The 20,585-nt window shown below is 44.0% G+C and overlaps 1 protein-coding gene across 12 annotated transcripts in view; it reads right to left on the reverse strand.

The window, feature by feature from the left end:
• Positions 1-2,167: 2,167 nt before the first annotated feature.
• Positions 2,168-20,585, reverse strand: part of BFAR (bifunctional apoptosis regulator) — a 48,410-nt gene continuing 29,992 nt past the window's right edge. For 7 of the 12 annotated variants that reach the window (XM_069734071.1, XM_069734065.1, XM_069734066.1 and 4 more), the window contains 3 exons: positions 16,541-16,711; positions 13,475-13,677; positions 2,168-5,510 (listed from right to left, as the gene is read on the reverse strand). In XM_069734071.1, coding sequence (XP_069590172.1) covers positions 5,318-5,510; positions 13,475-13,677; positions 16,541-16,711 — 567 coding nt within the window. In that variant the 3' untranslated portion in view covers positions 2,168-5,317. Of the gene's footprint in view, positions 5,511-13,474; positions 13,678-14,475; positions 14,521-16,540; positions 16,712-20,585 lie in introns of all 12 variants that reach the window. The other 5 variants (XM_069734063.1, XM_069734061.1, XM_069734060.1 and 2 more) reach the window with 1 other exon arrangement.

Genomic DNA, 20,585 nt, shown 5'->3' on the forward strand with positions numbered 1-20,585 from the left:
GTCTCAGGGTGGGCATCACTATATCGTATCAGATCGCTGATCTGACACTTTGCAGAGCACTGTGTCAGATCAGCAATCTGACAGGCAGTGCAGGAGGCTTGACAAGCCACCTCCCTGCAGGACCCTGCAGGACCCCAGCAGCCATTTTGGATCCGGGGGCCTGCAGGGAGGACAGAGGAGACGCTCGGAACACGATCACATTGCGTTGTTCTGAGGGTCTCAGGGAAGCAAGCAGGGAGCCCACTCCGTGCACGATGTTTCCATATGCTGCGGTCTTGTTTGGTCGCAGTGTTTCGGGGGTTAAAGTGCCGGGAACGGTCCGTGAGCTCTCCTGGCATAGTGCCAGATGTCAGCTGCGATAATCAGCTGACACCCGGCTCCCGTGAGCGTGGCTGATTGCATATGACATACTATCCCGTCGATTGTCATATGGGCCCAGGTCACCTCGACGGGATAGTACGTCTGATGTCAGAAAGGGGTTAATACACTGTTCAAAACAATAAAGTGAACACAAAAATATCACATCCTACATATCACCGAATTAAATATTGCAGTTGAAAATCTTTATTCATTACACAGTGGAATGCTTTGAGAACAAAATATAAAATGATCAATGTAAATCAAAATTAATATCCCATGGAGGTCTGGATTTGGAATGATACTCATAATCAAAGTGGAAAAATCAAATTACAGGCTGATCCACCTTCAGTGGAAATGCCTCAAGACAAGGAAATGATGCGCAGTAGTGTGTGTGGCCTCCACGTGCCTGTATGACCTCCCTACAATGCCTGGGCATGCTCCTGATGAGGCAGAGGATATTCTCCTGAGGGATCTCCTTCCAGACCTGGATTAAAGTATCAGTCAATGCCTGGGCAGTCTGTGGTGCAACATGATGTTGGTAGATGGAACAAGACATGATGTCCCAGATATGCTTGATTGGATTCAGGTCTGGGGGAAAGGGAAGGCCAGTCCACAGCATCAATGCCTTCATGCAGGAACTGCTGACACATGAGGCCTAACATTAACATGCATCAGAAGAAACCCACGGCCTAGTGCACTTGCATATAGTCTAACAATCGGTCTGAAGATCTCACCCCAGTACCTAATGGCAGTCAATGTACCTCTAGCTAGCACATGGAGGGCTGTGTGAACTTGCAAAAGGTAGTGGTCATGCTGCTAGGTTGTTACCCTCCTACAGCCCCCTCCACATCTCCTGGTATCAGCTCCATGTTCTTGACACTCTGCAGACAGACACTGCAACCGTTCTTGCCAAAGCTCATACTGATGTGCCATCCTGGATGAGCTGCACTACCAGAGCAACTTCTGTGGGCTGTGCAGTAGACACCCCTCATGCTACTGTACCTCTACAGGGGAGAGTAATGATAAAATGCAAAATTTACCGAAACAGCCAAAATGGATGAAGTTGTTGTGGTCACTACCTGACGAACCACTCCTTTATAGGGGTTGTCTTGCCAATTGCCTATATATGTTTACTTTTGATCTGTTCCATTTGCACAACAGAAGGATAAATTGATTCACAATCAGTGTTACTTCATAACTGGAAACATTAATTTAATAGAAGTGTGATTGACTTGGAATTAAACAACACAATGGAAGTGCTCCCTTTTTTTGAGCAGTGCACATTTGACTTATTGGGGGGCAAATGGCTTTAGAGTTAGCCATTTTAGATTGAAATGAGAAGAAATGCTTTACTTTATGTACAGTGTCAGACTAAGGAACATTGGGCCCACCTTTTATCAAAACAAAACTCAATGCATCATCATTAAAAGGTTTTTTTCGGACCTGAGCTATGTTTCATCAGGCATTGTATCATGTTATATAGCCATAAGATACAGAATGTTAGGATTCAGCTCTGTTTGCTGAATTGATCGGTTATCACACGATTGCTTAGATACTATTGAACTCCAGATAGTGGCACCAGATTCTCTCTCACTCAAGAGCCCCATAGCATCTGCAAGGTCTGCACTATACATTCCCCTGAAAAGAAGCTGGGGCCTACCGGAGGATTTGCCGACTCTCTGGTGGGCCAGTCCAACCCTGCTTATGTAATGTACAAAGTCACATTACTATGACCGACAACCTGTTTTTTAAATTGTTTATTCTGGATACAACTGATCAGTGCAATTGTGGTATTATTACATTTCAGTCACTCCAAAAATTAAATCTTTATTAACTTGGTAATTACAAGAAAGGGTTTCTCAAACATTATACAACACCTTGAAAAAGGTCCAATGATTCATATTTTGATTTAATTTAAACCAAAATCCTAAAAGAAAAAAAACCAAAACAACTCTTTGTGGGTTTTGATTTTCACAGTACTTGCATACAAAAAGACTAATTTGTGAAGGTGCCATCACAGTGACACAATGTTAACCTAAAAGAAGTTAATTTTGTTGGTATTAAATAAATTAGATATTTACATTCTAAAGAAAATACATATGTACAAAGTGTTACAGTAAAGTACAGCAAGAAGAGCACGGATGTACATGTGCGGCTATACTGGAGCTCAGCATAGGCCAGAATGAAAGATGGGACTTGTAAGCAGCAGGAATGGTGCCCGTTGCTGCACATTATCTTCTATAAGAAGGCCGCCCTTTTAAAGGCTTCTCCTGGCTCACTTTCACATTGGGAACATGATGTCATTGAGGCTACAGATATCGGTCTGCATGGGAGCGCAAGTGGCAAACATCAGACACATGCTATTTATTGAGACCAGCGGGCGGTAGATGAATCTGACTGATATGTAGACATAAAGGGCTATTCCCATCTCCAGGATCCTACCCCAAGGAGGTACAATAATAATATTGGCCAATACTTCCAATTATAAATGTAGTGTAGTTCTTCTGATTCGCCTTGTCACCCTATATGGAGAGCATTGCAGCTTTCATATCCATGGTTATGACCACTAACAACTAACTGTCACTATATGAGTGGTCGTAACCACAGATACCTAAGCTACTGCAATGCCCTGCACATGGGGTAAGTGACAAAGAAAATCAGAAGAATTATATAGTACATTTCTAATTAAAAGATATTTGCTAATATGATTATTACACCTACTACATATTGAGAAAGGGTCTTGGAGATGGGGATACCGCTTTAATGTCACCAGTCCTGCTCTCGTTTCAATACAGAAGTGAGAGGAGCCTGGTTTCCCCTTTACCCATTTTAGCACGTCTGTTCACTGAAAACCTACTTTCCAAACTTACAGTGGTCATAAGGGGTCAATTGTCTACTTTCGTTACAGACAGTAGTCCAAGGGCGGTCTGGTGATAAAGTTTAAGCCAAATGAAGCTGAAAAGGTAGACAAAAGAAAAGCGAGTATCATACATCCTGTGTAGAGGAAACCCATCAAGTGGCTTTAGGGTTGAAAAGAAGTAGCATGTCACTTTTTTGTGAATCTGCAGCGTTTTTGTACCCATTCCATTATAGAAAACCGCAGGGGTAAAAAACCGCAGCAAATCTGCAAGAAAACCGCAGCAAAAACACTGCGGAACTGCACAAAAAATGCGACAAATCCACAGGTGCGTTTTCTGCCAGGAGAGGTAGAATCCGCACCAGAAATTCCTAAGCCTAATCCGCAACGTGTGCACATAGCCTGAAAGGTCTAACCACCGCAGCTCCAATGCAAGCTAATCCAATAGTCTCCAGGTGGACAGAAAACAATGGTGTCCTTTTTCGCTATTGCCCGATAACTGAGGCTTGCGATTGGCTGCAGCAGTCTGGTGACTGGAAAGGAACACATCTGACTGCTGCAGCCAATCAGAGTATAGTGGTCAGGAAAACAGATGAATGGGAAGTCATCACTTCCTCCAGAGACCACCGGCCTAGCCTTCACTTCACACAGCCTTAGCTACAGTCATGGGTGTTAAAAGTCGGTGAATATAGCAATTTCCATTATTGTTTTAAGAGTATAAAAAACAAAAAAAACTTTTAGACAGCTTTCAAGGTCTTACACAACGCCGGCAGCAGTTTTACAGGGTCAGAAATTGATGAAAGACTCTCATTAAGACAATTGAGCTCCTCTAGCAGTTAAGGAATTTGTACCAAGGAGAGAAGTTACTCTATTCAAAGGATAGGCGACAACTTCTTGATTGCTAAGGGACCATCAGCTGGGACCCCCCCATCAATTCGGAGAATGGGGCTCTATAGTGCTCCGTATGAATGGAGCAGAGATCGACCCCGCGCACCTCTGCGCCATTTATTCTGCAATAGCCGGGCGGTGTTGGTCGTGCTTGACCATCTCCAGCAGTCTCAGAGTGAATGGTCAAAAGGTGACGCACTCAGGTCTCCTCTTCGTTCTGCAGTGTCCCATTCTCAGGACCAATGGTGTTCTAGGGGGTCAAGAAGTCATCCCTTATTCTGTGGATTTGGGGGGGTTGTAACTTTCATATTTGGTACAAACCATTTAATGATCATTGATAAATTGTAAATTTATTGCATGAGCCTAGCGACAAGTTATTCGCAGAAAGATTAGAGGCAGGGAAGGGTCATTATTTGGTTCCGCTATGCAAGAAAGTCATAAAAAAGCGAGATTTCTACAATATTGAAAAGTGACAGATTTCTGAAAACATTTTTTTTTTCCACATTTAGAATTACTAAAAATTGCACTTCGTTTGCAGCTTGGATTTAATATCCTTCAAAGTAAAACACAAAATAAGTTAATTTTATAACTATTGCTAGTAGCAGGACACAAGGCTTAGTCCGCACAGGGGTATAATTTTGCAGATCTCAACTGCACCAATTTTGGAGCCAATTAGTTTATAAGCATTAACTTGAAAAAAAAAAAAAAAGGAAGAAATTTAATAAAACATGTTGAAAACTACAATAGGGGTACAGCATATAAAAATATGTAGGCACCCCACTGCCAGTTCTCTTTAAATGGGAGAAATGCAAATTATAAGCTTCATTAAAAAAGGTCAAAAAAGAGACGGTGTGTGAAAAGCAAATCAAATTCTCACTGATCGCACAAAACAACCAAAAACGCGCCCTGTGTGAACGCAGTCAATAGGATTGCACGTAAGCTGCACATTATTCCTATGTAGGCTGTAAACAAGAAATTCACTCAAAACCTCCAATACTAAAATAAGAAAAAAAAAAATTTAAAATAAAATTGATGTCTAAGGGAAAGGAAAAAAAATATAATTACACATAAAAAAGTATGAAAATATTTTGACCTTAATAGTGCCTCTCTGATTTAAAGTCTTATTAAAATAAATGGATCACACAGTGACTGTAGAAAGAGGAGACATCCTTTAATTCAGTGTCACGACTTGTGTCCAATCCTGGCAAGGTCTCACACTGCTTGGGTCTCCAATCTTCGGAACTTTTTCACCACTAAGTCAATGTTAATGATTGGGTTGAAATATAAAGCCCAGTAAAACAAGCAGTTGCAGACAAACTGTGGGATTACAGGCCAGAAGATGGCAACAAAAAGTCCTTGGGTTGACATCTTCCAAAAATGGCCCCACATATGTCGGGGGAAGGAGCTGAAAGAAAGAGGTGAAATGTGTTAACACAGCGACGATGTAGCTAATACTTACACAGGAAAAAGACGTCGATCTCAGGAGCATGTCTGCCATTGACCGATTACATTTTTTCATTTTATAACGGCTCAATTAAAAATAAATTTATTAGAGGACAGTTGGGCAAAAAGATTCACAGTACCCTGTAAGGCCCAGAGACCCTGACGATATTCAGTGGATTCCAGACCATAGTACTGAAAACCTCTGTAGGCCTCTTTTATAAGTTGTCCCAGTTGAATCCACTACAAGAAAACGTTTTGGCTGCGGTTCCGCAACCGCCATTTTTTACTCTATACTGTTAAGCATAGAGAGGGGGCGGCTTTTTTTTGGCAGACCTTCCAAAACACTTGTAAAAAAAAAAAAAATGTATGTGTACATGGTGTTTATTAGACACCATTGCAGCTGCCGAGTTTTTCCAGGTGAAACAGTTTCAGGAAAACACTAACAGTAAAGTTCCTGATGCAGCTAGACGTCGTTCTTAAGCAGCAGGCATATTTTGCTCTGTGTTACCAATATAGTGCAGGGTGGAAACCTCTTGAAAGAGTAGGTTTCCAAAACCTGAAGCAATTAAAAGAAGAGACATAAGGCAAAACAGGGGCAGAGCAATGTGGTTTTGACATTGCAGCGGACTATGTTCATTTTATGGCGTGCTGGGGAATCCGCCAGAAAAAAAGAGATTTTTGTGAACTCACCGTAAAATCTTTTTCTCCGAGCCAATTATTGGGGGACACAGGACCATGGGTGTTATGCTGCTTGCCACAAGGAGGACACTAAGTAAACACAAAGAATTAACTCCTCCTGTGCAGTATACACCCTTTGACTGGCCGGTAACGACCCAGTTCGTTAGTAAAGCCGTAGGAGTATAAGAAAAACCAGACAAGTAAACTATGTCAAAAACTGAGGAACAAACCACAATAACAACCAGCCGATAGGCTAACAGGGTGGGTGCTGTGTCCCCCAATGATTGGCTCAGAAAAAGATTTTACGGTGAGTACACAAAAATCTCCTTTTCTCCTACGCCTCATTGGGGGACACAGGACCATGGGACGTCCTAAAGCAGTCCCTGGGTGGGGAGCAATTGCACTGCTAAACCCCAAGTACCACTGGCTTACTGAGGTACCGCTGTCTGCAGAATGCCCCTGCCATGGGCAGCGTCTGCCGAAGCCTGGGTATGAACGTGATAGTGCTTCGTGAAAGTATGCCGACTGGATCAAGTCGCAGCTTTACAAAGCTGTTGTGCTGAAGCCTGGTGCCGAATGGCTCAAGAAGCACCAACTGACCGAGTCGAATGCGCCTTAATCCCTGCTGGGACAGAGGCGTTCCTGACGCTGTAGGATTCCTAAATGGTGGAGCAAATCCACATGGCTAGAGAGGCCATTGAGGCGGGTAGACCTTTCCTATGTCCCTCCGGAAGCATGAACAGGACATCCGACTTACGGAAGGGAGCGAGATATGTACCGCCGAAGAGCTCCAACCACATCAAGAGTATGGAGAGCCTTCTCGATACGATGGGTTAGCGCCGGACAGAATGACGGCAAGACTCATCTAAATGAAGACAAAGGAGGAGACGACTTTAGGTAGGAAAGAGGGAGAGGTTCTCAAGACTACCTTGTCTGGGTGAAAAATCAGAAAAGGGGGTCGGCACGAGAGGGCCGCCAACTCAGAAACTCTCCTAATTGACATAATCGCCACGAGAAAGACCACCTTCCACGAAAGGAGGGTGAGAGAGATGTCCTGCAATGGTTCGAAAGTGGACTCCTGAAGAAGAACTCCGAGAACCAAGTTAAGATCCCATGAAGCCAAAGGCATTCCATAGGGAGGAACCACCCGGGAGACTCCTTGCATGAACGTCTTAACCGGCAGTCTGGAAGCGATCTTTCGTTGAAATAGAACAGAATGTGGACACTTGTCCCTTGAGCGAGCTTAGCGCAAGGCCTGACTCTAAACCTGATTGGAGAAACTCCAGAATGAACGGAATGGAAAACACCAGAGGAGAACATCCATGGGCATTGCACCATGAAATGAAGATGCGCCAGGTGCGATGATAAATGCGCATGGATACGGGTATCCTAGCGCAAATCATGGTAGAAGAAACCCCTGGAGACAATCCGGCTTGGGCTAAAATCCAGGATTCAATGGCCACGCCGTAAAAGACAGGGCCCCAGAGTTCTGGTGGCAAATCGGGCCCTGTGAAAGGAGATCCCTGCGATCTGGAAGCCGCCAGGGAACATCGGCGACCATTTGGACGAGTTCCGTGTACCATGCTCGGCGCGGCCAGTCCAGCGAGATGAGGAATACCGGTCTCCCCTCTGCCCTGATCTTCTTGATGACTCTCGGGAGCAGAGGAAGAGGCGGAAATATGTATGGCAGCTGGAACCGATGCCACGAAAGGACCAGAGCATCTGCCCCGATGGCGCAAGGATCACAGGATCGAGCAATGAACTGGGGAACCTGGTTGTTGAGCCTCGAGGCCATGAGTCCGAAGATGGCGCCCGAGATTTGCAGGGCTCTTCTCGTTCAGAGTGAGAAGCGCCTGAGTAGTGGGCGGGGCTCCGGCGGTGGGTGGGATTTTTGAATTGCGGCCTAGTCCGGCTGAAGAAGCCGGGGACTAAACTAGTGAACCCGGCCGGCGGCCGCGACGCCGCGCCTAGCGGTCGCCGCTGGCATCTAGCCAGCGGTACCTCTCCCCAGGGACCCGGACCGCATCTTACCACATCGGCAGCGTGAGGAAGAGTAGTACTCACCGAGGAGGAGCCACCCCCAGCTCAATCGATCTTCTCTATGCTGGGGGATGGAGAGCGTCCTGATATGTGCTTGCCGCAGAGGACTTACGGCTACTGTGGGGACTACAAGACGCCAAGGTGAGGGCTTGAGTGCGGTGGAGCCCAGGAGATGCACATAAGAGGTATACTCTATGTGCTCGCCATCTTACAGGGGGGAGATCGGGACCGTATAGGAACCGTCGCCCTAGCGTAGATTAGGCGTGCCCCAAACGTCGCAGGAGAGGTATGGGGAGGTATACTCGCTGTGCTCGCCTGTTGATGGTTCGGGGGAGAGCGGACCCTGAAAGGAATCCGTCGCCCCCTTCACTCCATTAATTAAAAAATAAAAAGGAACAGAAAAATATAATAAAAAACGTTGGGGTCTGAGAACAGACCGAAGTGCCTCCTACAGACATTAAGCAAGAACTGGGTCGTTACTGGCCAGTCAAGGGGTGTATACTGCAGCGGAGGAGTTAATTCTTTGTGTTTACTTAGTGTCCTCCTAGTGGCAAGCAGCATAACACCCATGGTCCGGTGTCCCCCAATGAGGCGTAGGAGAAAGATGCAAAGTGTGCATAGCCTAATATAGCATCCTGGGACCTCTACTGATTAGTGACCACCACAACATCATTACATTGCATGCATGACATCGGATGTCATAGGTGGTAAAGAGGTTCACAGTGCACAGGTCCGATTCCACAGACTATCAACACGGCCAACTGGACCAGGTACTGCAAATCTTTTCGCTCAACTTAATCACCTACTGCTCTGGTACTGAAACTTACTGGATCTCTTCCTAGCCTCTGCTGACTGGGCTCCCACAATAGCAAGTCGCTTCCACACCATTGAGGCCATCACTAAAAGGGACATCGTAAACAGAGCAGCAGAGAACCAGGGAAGGGTGGTCAAGAAAGGCAGGAGTACGATGAGGTGATTACTAGTGATGAGCGAAAGTGCTTGGGTGCCAACAGTGACTTTAGCGTGCTCGAATAATATATTTGAGTCCCGCAACTGCATGTCTCCAAGCTGTTCAACAGCCACAACCCATAGGGATTGTCTGTCTGTTAGACAATCCCTGCATGTGTTGCGGATGTCTAACAGCCTCGAGAGATGGAGGCTCGCGGATGCGAACATATTATTCGAGCACGCTGATGTCACTCTGTTAGCACCCGAGCATGGTCAGATAACACCTAACCCGGGCGCGTTCGCTCATCACTAGCGATTACTCCTGCCTTAACAATTTGATGCTATTGGAAGTGGTGTAATCTTCCGGGCAGCGTCCTCCCCAGAGCCTGGAAAACGCCATTTACATAAAGTGATAAGATGATTTCTCAGCAGCCACACATCTGCTATGAAACACACAGGGAGGACATTTTTCAGCAGTTTATAACCTGTATGCCCATATTAATAGTTTGTACAGATCAAATGTGGTGACAGATTTCCTCTGAAAAGATGATAGGTCTGCAAACAAAAAACAGACATATGAACATAAATACTGTAATGTGCAGGTGTACTGTGAAAAACAGCATACAGTTGAATCCAGAAGTTTCCATACACTATATAAAAAGACACATCTGCATGTTTTTCTCAATATCTGACATGAAATCAGAAAAAACCTTTGTTCCGTTTCTGGTCAATTAGGATTACCATAATCTAATATATAAAGCTGAGTGTGTGTGTGTGTGTGTGTGCGCGTGCGTGCGTGTCCGTCCGTCCAAGATTGACATCTGCACCGTCGCAGCTACAGCCACAAAATTTTGCACAGTCACACGTCTGGACCCGAGAGCGTCATAGGTTATGTTGTGAGGTGAAATTTTAACCCCGCGCTTTCCAATTCACCAAACAATTTTGCCCCTATCTACATAAATGGGGAAAAAGTGAAAGGAAAAGTGTTGGAGGCAAATTGACAGCTGCCAGATGTGAACAAGGGGGACTTAAAGAGTGAGAGCGATGGCGCCAAAGAGTATATACCGTACAGTTGCTAAGGTGGGGCCCCGACATGGGATACTCACCACACACGGAGATATGAACATGCACACAAAATGCGCCACACACTACCACGTGCTTGAACACATATACCACCCTCAGCACACATTTCACCACACATACACCAACCTCGCCACATAAAAGTCAAAACACAAAAGTCGCCGCTCAAAACTCGCCACGGTAATACTCGACACATGCAAAACTAGGCTCAAGCAAAACTCGCTACATGTGCAAAACTCACCTCATGGGAAAACTCGCCACACGCAAAACTTGCTGCACACAACTTGCTACACTAACCTGTCACATGCAACTCGACACACAAAAAGTTGCTACACGCATGTCGCCACACGCAACTCAACACACACAACTTGACACACGAAACTCGCCCTAAAACACACACAAGTCTGGTATTATCCTTCAAAAATAAAAATCTGATTAATAAGCAGACAAACTACAAGAGCAACAAATGTACCATATAGGAAATACGCCAGCTGTCAGTCACATGACCTATTATGTGTATGTGTGAGCTCATATATACTGCCAGGGGGAGGGCTTCCTGTTGGCTGGGGATTTATCAGGCTGCCAATTTAGCTTACAAATACTGAGGTAAAAATACTGACCAAATAACGTGTGAACGAGGTCTAATACAGGAGGAGATGACACACAGATATATATTATATACAGGAGAGATAACACACAGGTATATACTATATACAGGAGAGATGACACATAGGTATATACTATATAGAGGAGCAGATGACCTACAGTTATATACTATATACAGGAGGAGATGACATACAGGTATATGCTATATATAGGAGATGACATACAGGTATATACTATATACAGGAGGAGATGACACATATATATACTATATACAGGAGGAGATGACACATATATATACTATATACAGGGGAGATGACATGTATACTATATACAGGAGGAGATGACAGGTATATACTATATATAAGAGGAGATGACACAGGTATATACTATATACAGGGGAGATGACAGCAGGTATATACTATATACAGGGGAGATGACAGCAGGTATATACTATATACAGGGGAGATGACAGCAGGTATATACTATATACAGGGGAGATGACAGGTATATACTATATACAGAGGAGATGACATACAGGTATATACTATATACAGAGGAGATGACATACAGGTATATACTATATACAGGAGATGACATACAGGTGTATACTATATATAAGGGAGATGACAAACATGTATATACTGAGGTGATGAGGTGAAAATGAGAGGTGTGCGGTGAAAATGAAAAGGTGTGAGTGCAAAATGAGAGGCGTGAGGGAAAATAGTGGAGTGATCGGAAAATGACAGATGTGAGGTCGAAATGACAAGTGTTAGGGGGGAATGAGAGGAGTGAGGGGGAAAATGAGAGGTGTGAGGGAGAAAATGAGAGATGTGAGAGGGAAAATAAAAGATGTGAGGGGGAAAATGAGAGGCGTGATGGGAAAATAAGAGAAGTGAGGTGCTATAACTAACCACAGATATTTACTATGCCCAGGCAACGCCGGGCTCTTCAGCTAGTTATTAATATTTGCCAAATGTTTTAAGGCATTTTTATTACTTACTGCAAAGTCAAAGTTTCCATACACTAAGATTACTATGCCTTTAATCAATTCTGGACTGCCCACATGATGTCATGTGTTTTGAAGCTTCTGATAAGTTTTTTTTTGGCAACATCTGAGTTAGAGTCACACCTGTGGATGCTTTTTAATGCACACCTGAAACACACTGCTGCTTTGTGTAGCATCATGGGAAAGACTCAAGAAATCAGCAAAGATATTAGGAGAATTGCTGACTTGCACGAGTCTGGCTCATCCTTGAGTACAATTTCAAGATGCTTGAATGTGCCTCATTCATCTGTACAATCAATTATAGGCAAGTACAAACGATGTAAATATGCAGCCATCATTCCGCTCAGGAAGGAGACGGGTTCTGTGTCCCAGAGATTAACATGCTTTGGTCCGACAAGTGCATATCAACTCAAGGACAAAAGCAAAAGACTTTGTGAAGATTATGGCGGAAGCTGGTAAGATTGTATCACTATCCACAGTGAAATGAGTACTGTATCAACATGGGCTAGAAGGCCACTCTGCCACTAAGAAGCCATTACTCCAAAAGAAACATAAAAGGCCAGATTAATGTTTGCAAATGCACACAGGAACAAAGAACTTAATTTTTGGAGACAAGTCCTGTGGTCTGATGAAATAAAAATTTTACTTTTTGGGCATAATGACCTTCAATACGTTTGGAGGAAAAGGGAGAAGCTTAGAAGCCTAAGAACACCATCCCAACTGTGAAAGACGGGGGTGGCAGCATCATGTTGTGGGGTTGTTTTGCTGCAGCAGGGACTGGTGAACTTCAAAAAATAGATGACATCATGAGAAAATAAGATTATGTGGCAATACTGAAGAAACATCTCAAGACATCAGCCAGGAAGTTTGGGCAGAAATGGGTCTTGCAAATGGACAATGACCCAAAGCATACTGCCAAAATGGTAAAAACGTGGCTTAAGGATAAAGTCAATGTTTTGGAGCGGTCATCACAAAGCCCTGATCTCAATCCTATTGAAAATGTATGGGCAAAGCTGAAAAGGCCGGTGCGAGCATGGCGACCTACAAACATGGTTCAGTTACACCAGTTTTGTCAGGAGGAATGGGCCCAAAATCCAACCAACTATTGTGAGAAGCTTGTGGAAGGATAATCCAAATGTTTCACCCAAGTCATTCAGTTTCAGGGCAATGGTACCAAATACTAATGAAATGAATGGAAACTTTTGACTTTGCAGTAAGTAATAAAAATGCCTTAAAAACATTCTCGCTCTCTCTCATTATTCTGGCATTTGGCAAGTATTACCAATTATCGTAATCCTAATTTACCTAAATGGGAAAGATTTATTCTGATTTCATGTCAGATATTGAGAAAAACACGCAGATGTGTCTTTTTATTATATAGTGTATGGAAACTTTTGGTTTCAAAATTATATAATTAATTCAGCAATAATGAGTGGACCACCTTTGTCTGAATGTATTTGGTAAGAATATTTTTTTTAAATCTTACATTATTCTGAACCAAAAAGCAGAAGGTATAACTTTGCATATACTGGGACATTGCGCCATCACAATGCAGAATATGCTCTTACCGTAGTTGGCTATTCGACCACAGTCTCCAAAATGAAAATAATTCCAGCACTGTAAGCAGCATGGCATTTACTATTATGAATCGAGACGTCCAGTAATGAACTTCTAGCCAGTCCCATGCAAACTCTGCAAGTAGTTGATACGGAAGAAACACATATTTGACAAGGAACTCGCGCCACTGTGTCCACGTTGGATCCTGCAAATCCTGAAAAGGGTATAAGGCATAGTTAAAGTATGAATATAGTGACAAATTAGCAGCCGACACGAGCTGTCACTCATCCTATGCCTGCAGACTGGCTGGAAGGTTTTTGCTTTTGCATGTGATTCTGGGGCAATGGTCAGTGCATCTGCATTGTATATGTGGTCTGCACCATAATACAACACTATGCATGCATTATGGGGTGCATTAAAAAAAATGGAGTCACATCCAGATTTCAATAAAAAGGTTACAGTCATTTTGTTAATGCAAACAATATCTTCCCAAACCAAAGTCTTATTTGCACATTCAGATCCATTCATGTTTCCTCTGGTCATATACTCAATAGGCTAACGTTGGGCAAAATCGCCAACTAATGTGTATAGGGGGCGTCTAGACTTCACCTAGATGCCTTGAAATACAGGAAAATAGGAATCCGGAATCTCAAATGTTATCAGGTGTCTGGAAGAAGCCTATTCTCCTGCCTATTCACATGCACAGTCCACTGAGCCAAGCATCCACGTGTATGGGGAGACTCATCCACTGACCATCGACACACAGACATCTGATTATTCTTAGACTGTAAGCTCTTGGGAAGAACGCTCATCGTAAAGACAGAACATACAATTGATTATCTAAGAGAAATGATGACAATTGTGTGCACAATAAAAGAAATTCCGATCTGCAATCATTATCAATCACAAAAAAGGTAACTCTGTTAGAAATCAAATCCTTAAACTTATTAGTGTTTGTTAGTATGCACACAAGGCTACACAATACCGTGTATTAGCTCAGATCCCAGCTTACCCGCACGCCAGAACTGCCACGTAGTGCGCTTAATGCTACAGACACCTGTAGGTTATACAATATACAGAAATCCCTCATTGCCCCTGTTAAGAGATATACGCAACTAAACATGATACATTAAACCTCACACCCAATAAAGAGGCTCATTTTGCAAAGGGTCGGTAATACCAAAGTTTAGACAAGATGGTTATTTTTCTGTGAAAAAAAAGTGGAAAACTACCTGCAGTTTTAAAAAAAATCTTGTGTTTTTATAGATGCGGTAAGTGGGTAACATTTTGCTAATTTGGGAAGAAACCCCCACCCCCACAACATGTTAAGTGCCATATCTTTAAAAAAGCATGCATTTTCCCAAAGTATTTTTTTTTGGACTCTAAGATACTCTCCCTGCCTTCTGCACATAGTTACAATGAAAGGGGATAAAGGAGGTCTTCAACAGTTTTAAGGAGGACCTTCCAGCAAATTTGTCAGGTTGGACTGGATACACCATGCAATAATGACTGTAGAGTGGATTTTTTGGTTTTATTTTGCCTCTTTGTTGCAGAGATATTAGCAAGTACTTGGCACCTAAGGAGTTAAAAAAAAGCTTTCGTGGGTGTCAGTTTTCACTGGGGAAGTGTACTTCTACATGTAGGTTTATGACCAATCATACAGAAGTAGCAACACTCAAAAGCAAGTAGAGAACAGCCCACAATAGCTCAGAACAGGTTTGAGAGATGTAATGATACAGCTCTGATCTCCTAGTTTAACAACCTACGTGAATAAATAAGGGAAAATGGGCAGTGCAGCAGAGTTTAGCTGTGCCACATTACAAACCATTCTATCAGTTTTCCTGACTATTAAGTCTGACAATCACACTTGTAATCACTATGCAGTGAGACCAGGACTATCATTGAATTTGTCAACCTGCCTGTTCTGAACTACCCCTGTGTGAGATAGGACCCCCTGCTCTAATCTCACAGCAGAGCGATTACAAGTTGAGCACAGCAGTGTGATACTGGCACATCTCTGGACAGACAGTGTAGGGGAGGGGAAGTAGGAAAAGGGACAATGTTAGTAGAAGAGGAGAGCTGATAGCTTGTATAGCTTGTCACATTGCACTATGTTGACATGCAATGGCATAGAAGTCGGATTAGTGGGGATTCAATCAAGGAGACCCCCCCATTGATCACCAAGGTGAAAGAGCACCATTTCAGCTCAGCATACTTGCACTAGTAAAATTCTGACTCCAACATTGAAAATGCAACACCAAGAAGGAAAAATCATTATGGAAATCACAGGATGGATACATAGGTTAACGAAATAAGAGAGTGTTGAAAAATATGCAAACAATTTTCAAAAGATCTCAATTTATTCAGTACTGATTATGAGCACCACGTGCAGAGACGCCTGCACTTACATGCTTTGGCTGCCATCAATGAGGCCATTACTAGTTGCTGAGGAATGTTCTGCTGCAACTGAATGCACTTGGGCAAATAATCAAGATTCTCTGCTGGCAGCTCCCTTTGCAATTGTTAACCAATGAAGTCCAAGATGTGGCGATGGAAGAAAAGTCCGGAGACGCTACACGACTTGGTAGTAAGTTTTAAATCATGACGGCTGGGCATCGTAGCACCAGCAACATGCGGCCTGGTTTTGTCGTAGTAAAAAAGTCTCCTAGGGGCACTTTGGAGAAATGACAATACCACTGGCCTCAACATGTGCTACCATGACCTGCAGCGTCTCCGAACTTGTCTCCCATTGAGCACATCATTTGTTGCAATTGCAAAGGGAGCTGTCAGCAGTGGATCTTGTTGATAGCCATTACTAACCTCATTGATAGCAGCAAAAGCGTGCAAGTACAGGTATCTCCTACTCTATATAGAATAAATCGAGATGATTTGAAGATATAATGATCTCCATAATAACTGACTTTTCCTTCTTGGTGTTGCAATTTCAATGTTGAAGAATGCACATAAACTTTCCATAGATAAGAGGTTCAACAAAATTAATACACTACAAGTATAATAAATCTGACCCGTAGAAACTGGCACCACTGGCCTAGACAAGTCAGTGATGTAAAACTTACTATGAATTTGGTAATAATGTCTTCTTCGTCCTCCTCCTCCAGAGGACAAGTAGTGTGGATGAAGGGTAAAAAGGTTTCTGAGTAATCAAACAAGTACATGTATAACATGCTGAGACGCGGCGAACTCTTCAGAGCATACAACAGAAAAAGGGATTTTCCAGGGTTTACAGCCTAGAGCGCGAGAGGAAAAAAAAAAAGTTTAAATGCTTTTCTATTGGAAACAACTAGATAAGTATTTGCCTCCCAAGAAAATAAAATATCACAATGAAACTTCTAAAGACAACGTTTTGATTGCTTATTATATTTTTCCACATCATCTAAATATTGCTGTTAAGAGATTGTCAGGTTTCTCTGGTGCTGGCAGAGAGAGCAGGTGGTCACAAGTGCGCAAGCAAGCGATTTGTATTGTGACCCTATGTGCGCAGGCTCACAACAAGTGAATTAAGTAAAAATGAGCACATCTAGCTGGCACGTGACTTCATGTGTGACAGTGTACAATATGCTCAATGTGAGGATTCAGCAGTAGGGCGACTGCAGACTTTCAACCCAAACTTGAACAACCCCTTTAAATGCAGCAATTAGAATAGCAGTTGTAGTCAGAAACCAGCTACGTAACGAAGCAGGTTCAGCTCCGTAGCGGGATTCATACTTTCCTAAGCAACCAATGATGAAAATGGACTTCATAGATAATTATGGGGCTAAAGAGTCACTATATCCTTTTAGGATTGCTGCCTCCATAAGTGCCATTTGAGTCTCTGTTCTCTCCCTCTTTGAAGCAACTTCACCTCCCCTCTCCGTTTGTCACTTTCCTGAAGGAAAAACTTTACTCTTTAGACCACTACCTCACCCAACAAGCCTCTTACTTTGCACTGATGAAAAGCAAGAAACCAGAAACCGACAACTGAAAATGGAGGAGTTCTTTACATTTTGGAAAATGATTCTGGTTTGGCTTCCTAAATCATTTTGCAAGATTTTTTTAATGATATTATGGACTTCAAGATTGCTGCTGGCAACAGGTGGAATGAAAGACTGTTCATTTTTTCTTTGAAGAAGTGCAGCGCCTCCTTGCTGCGAGGGTATGAGCTCAATCCAAGCACCCTGGGTCGGGGGATGGAGAGGACCCCCATCCATCTTCACCACAGGGGACTGCCAATTTCATGGGGACTGCAATGACGCCATCAGGTGGGGGCTGGTGGGGCCCAGGAGAGGGACATAAGAGACTATGTGCTCGCCTTCTTACAGGGGTAGATTGGGACCGTATAGGAACTGTCGCCCTAGCATAGATTAGGCGTGCCCCAGTCATCTCAGGAGAGGGTGCGGGGAGGTATACTCCGCGTGCTCGCCTGTTGATAGTTCGGGGGAGAGCGGACCCTTGCAAGGCATCCGTCGCCCCCTTCACTCCGTTAATTAAAAAATAAAAATTTACAGAAAATCAAAAATTAAAATAAAAATGTTGGGGTCTGAAACAGACCCAAGTGCCTCCTACAGACACTAAGCAAGAACTGGTTGTATATGGCCCAGTGAGGGTGTATACTGCAGGGGAGGAGTTCTCTTTCTTTGTTAACTTAGTGTCCTCCTAATGGCAGCAGCATAACACCCATGGTCCTGTGTCCCCCAATGAGGCGTAGGAGAAACAAATAAAATAATATACTGGATCATAGATAGTGATGAGCGAGTATACTCGTTGCTCGAGATTTCCCGAGCACGCTCGGGGGGTCTCCGAGTATTTGTAATTGCTCGGAGATTTAGTTTTTGTTGACGTAGCTGCATGATTTACAGCTACTAGCCAGGCTGAGTACATGTGGGGTTGCCTGGTTGCTAGAGAATCCCCACATGTAATCAAGCTGGCTAACAGATGTAAATCATTCAGCTGCGGCGATGAAAACCAAATCTCCTAGCACAAAAAAAAAAAAAAAAAAAAAAATACTTGGAGACCCCCCCAAGCGTGCTCGGGAAACCTCGAGTAACGAGAATACTCGCTCATCACTAATGATAGACCGAAACCAAATGAAAAAAAAACCATCACACAGAAGAAACAGTGCATTTGTTTGTAGACACAACACTGATGTGTGAATAAAGGTACCTTCACACTGAGCGACGCTGCAGCGATACCGACAACGATGTCGATCGCTGCAGCGTCGCTGTTTGGTCGCTGGAGAGCTGTCACACAGACAGCTCTCCAGCGACCAATGATCCCGAGGTCCCCGGTAACCAGGGTAAACATCTGGTTACTAAGCGCAGGGCCGCGCATAGTAACCCGATGTTTACCCTGGTTACCAGCGTAAACGTTAAAAAAACAAACACTACATACTTACCTTCAGCTGTCTGTCCTCCGGCGCTCTGCTTTCCTCTGCACTGTCAGCGCCGGTCAGCCGTAAAGCAGAGCGGTGACGTCACCGCTCTGCTTTCCGGCTGGCTGACGCTGACACAGGATGCAGGAGGAGTGCAGAGAAGCAGAGCGCCGGGGACAGACAGCTGAAGGTAAGTATGTAGTGTTTGTTTTTTTAACGTTTACGCTGGTAACAAGGGTAAACATCGGGTTACTAAGCGCGGCCTAGCGCTTAGTAACCCGATGTTTACCCTGGTTACCAGTGAAGACATCGCTGAATCAGCGTCACACACGCCGATTCAGCGATGTCAGCGGGAGATCCAGTGACGAAATCAAGTTCTGGACTTTCCTCAGCAACCAACGATCTCCCAGCAGGGGCCTGATCGTTGGTCGCTGTCACACAAAGATTTCCTTAACGATATCGTTGCTACGTCACAAAAAGCAACAATATCGTTAACGATATCGTTATGTGTGACGGTACCTTAAGGCTTACTACACAGTTGTGAGGCTTCAGGCAGCACCACAATTTTTCAATAGGACTTGTCAGCTTTTCTGACAACTTTGTTTTAGTAAATGTTTGCATGCCCCTATATAATGCTGTAGCACCTTTCCTTAGCCCCCTGCATTGCATCGACCACATGTTCTTCCACCTAGAAATTTATAAATACGTTGACAAGTGGGAGTTATTACATGGGGTGTGTCCCTACACAATGTAATCAGAGCTGAGGCTACAGGTACTAACGGCTGAGTCTACTAGAATGCGTAAGGACACATGCCAGACCAGTGCATGTATCAGACTGCAGGGACAAGCGCCAGACTGGCGATGGTACCAGACTGTGTAGAGACACGTGCCAGACCGGTGATGGTACCAGACTGTGTAGAGACACGCGGCCAGACCGGTGATGATACCAGACTGTGTAGGAATACGCGCCAGACCGGTGATGATACCAGACTGTGTAGGAATACGCGCCAGACCGGCGATGGTACCAGACCTGTGATGATACCAGACTGTGTAGGGATACGCGCCAGACCGGCGATGGTACCAGACTGTGTAGACACACGCGCCAGACCGGTGATCGTACCACACTGTATAGGGATAAGCGCCAGACTGGCGATGGTACCAGACCGGTGATGGTACCAGACTGTGTAGGAATACGCGCCATAGCGGTGAGGGTACCAGACTGTATAGGGATAAGCGCCAGACCGGTGATGGTACCAGACTGTGTAGGTACACACGCCAGACAGGTGATGATGCCAGATTGTGGGGACACTCTTCTTTCACAAGGTAAACGGTAAGTCCTAGTTTACATATATATTTTCAGCAGGAATAACAGAACGACAATGCATGGTTCTATGAAAAGATTACTGGTTAGGGTCCTTATCCTGTGGACCCAAGTGATAACTCGTTGAGCATGGATATGTAGTTCTTTGATAGACAGAACACACTTAGGAGAAAATAAAAGTTAATGGCAGACAGAAAACAGGTGGAGGAGGCCTGAGGACTGCGGCACCTTCATACTAATGATCTTGGGACATGGACGTTCCCTGATAACATTATCTTGACATGTTTCACCGACATACAGTGAGGTTGACAGATATGACAGGAGGTCTCCTGAAGCTGTAATGCAGTTGCTGCAGAGCGGCAGTGACCATGTCTGGTGCCAATACAGGAAAAGAACACGTGCCTAATCTTTACTTGTACCAATACAATATAAT

The sequence above is a fragment of the Ranitomeya imitator genome, chromosome 7 (genome assembly GCF_032444005.1).
Source record: "Ranitomeya imitator isolate aRanImi1 chromosome 7, aRanImi1.pri, whole genome shotgun sequence".
NCBI lineage: Eukaryota > Metazoa > Chordata > Amphibia > Anura > Dendrobatidae > Ranitomeya > Ranitomeya imitator.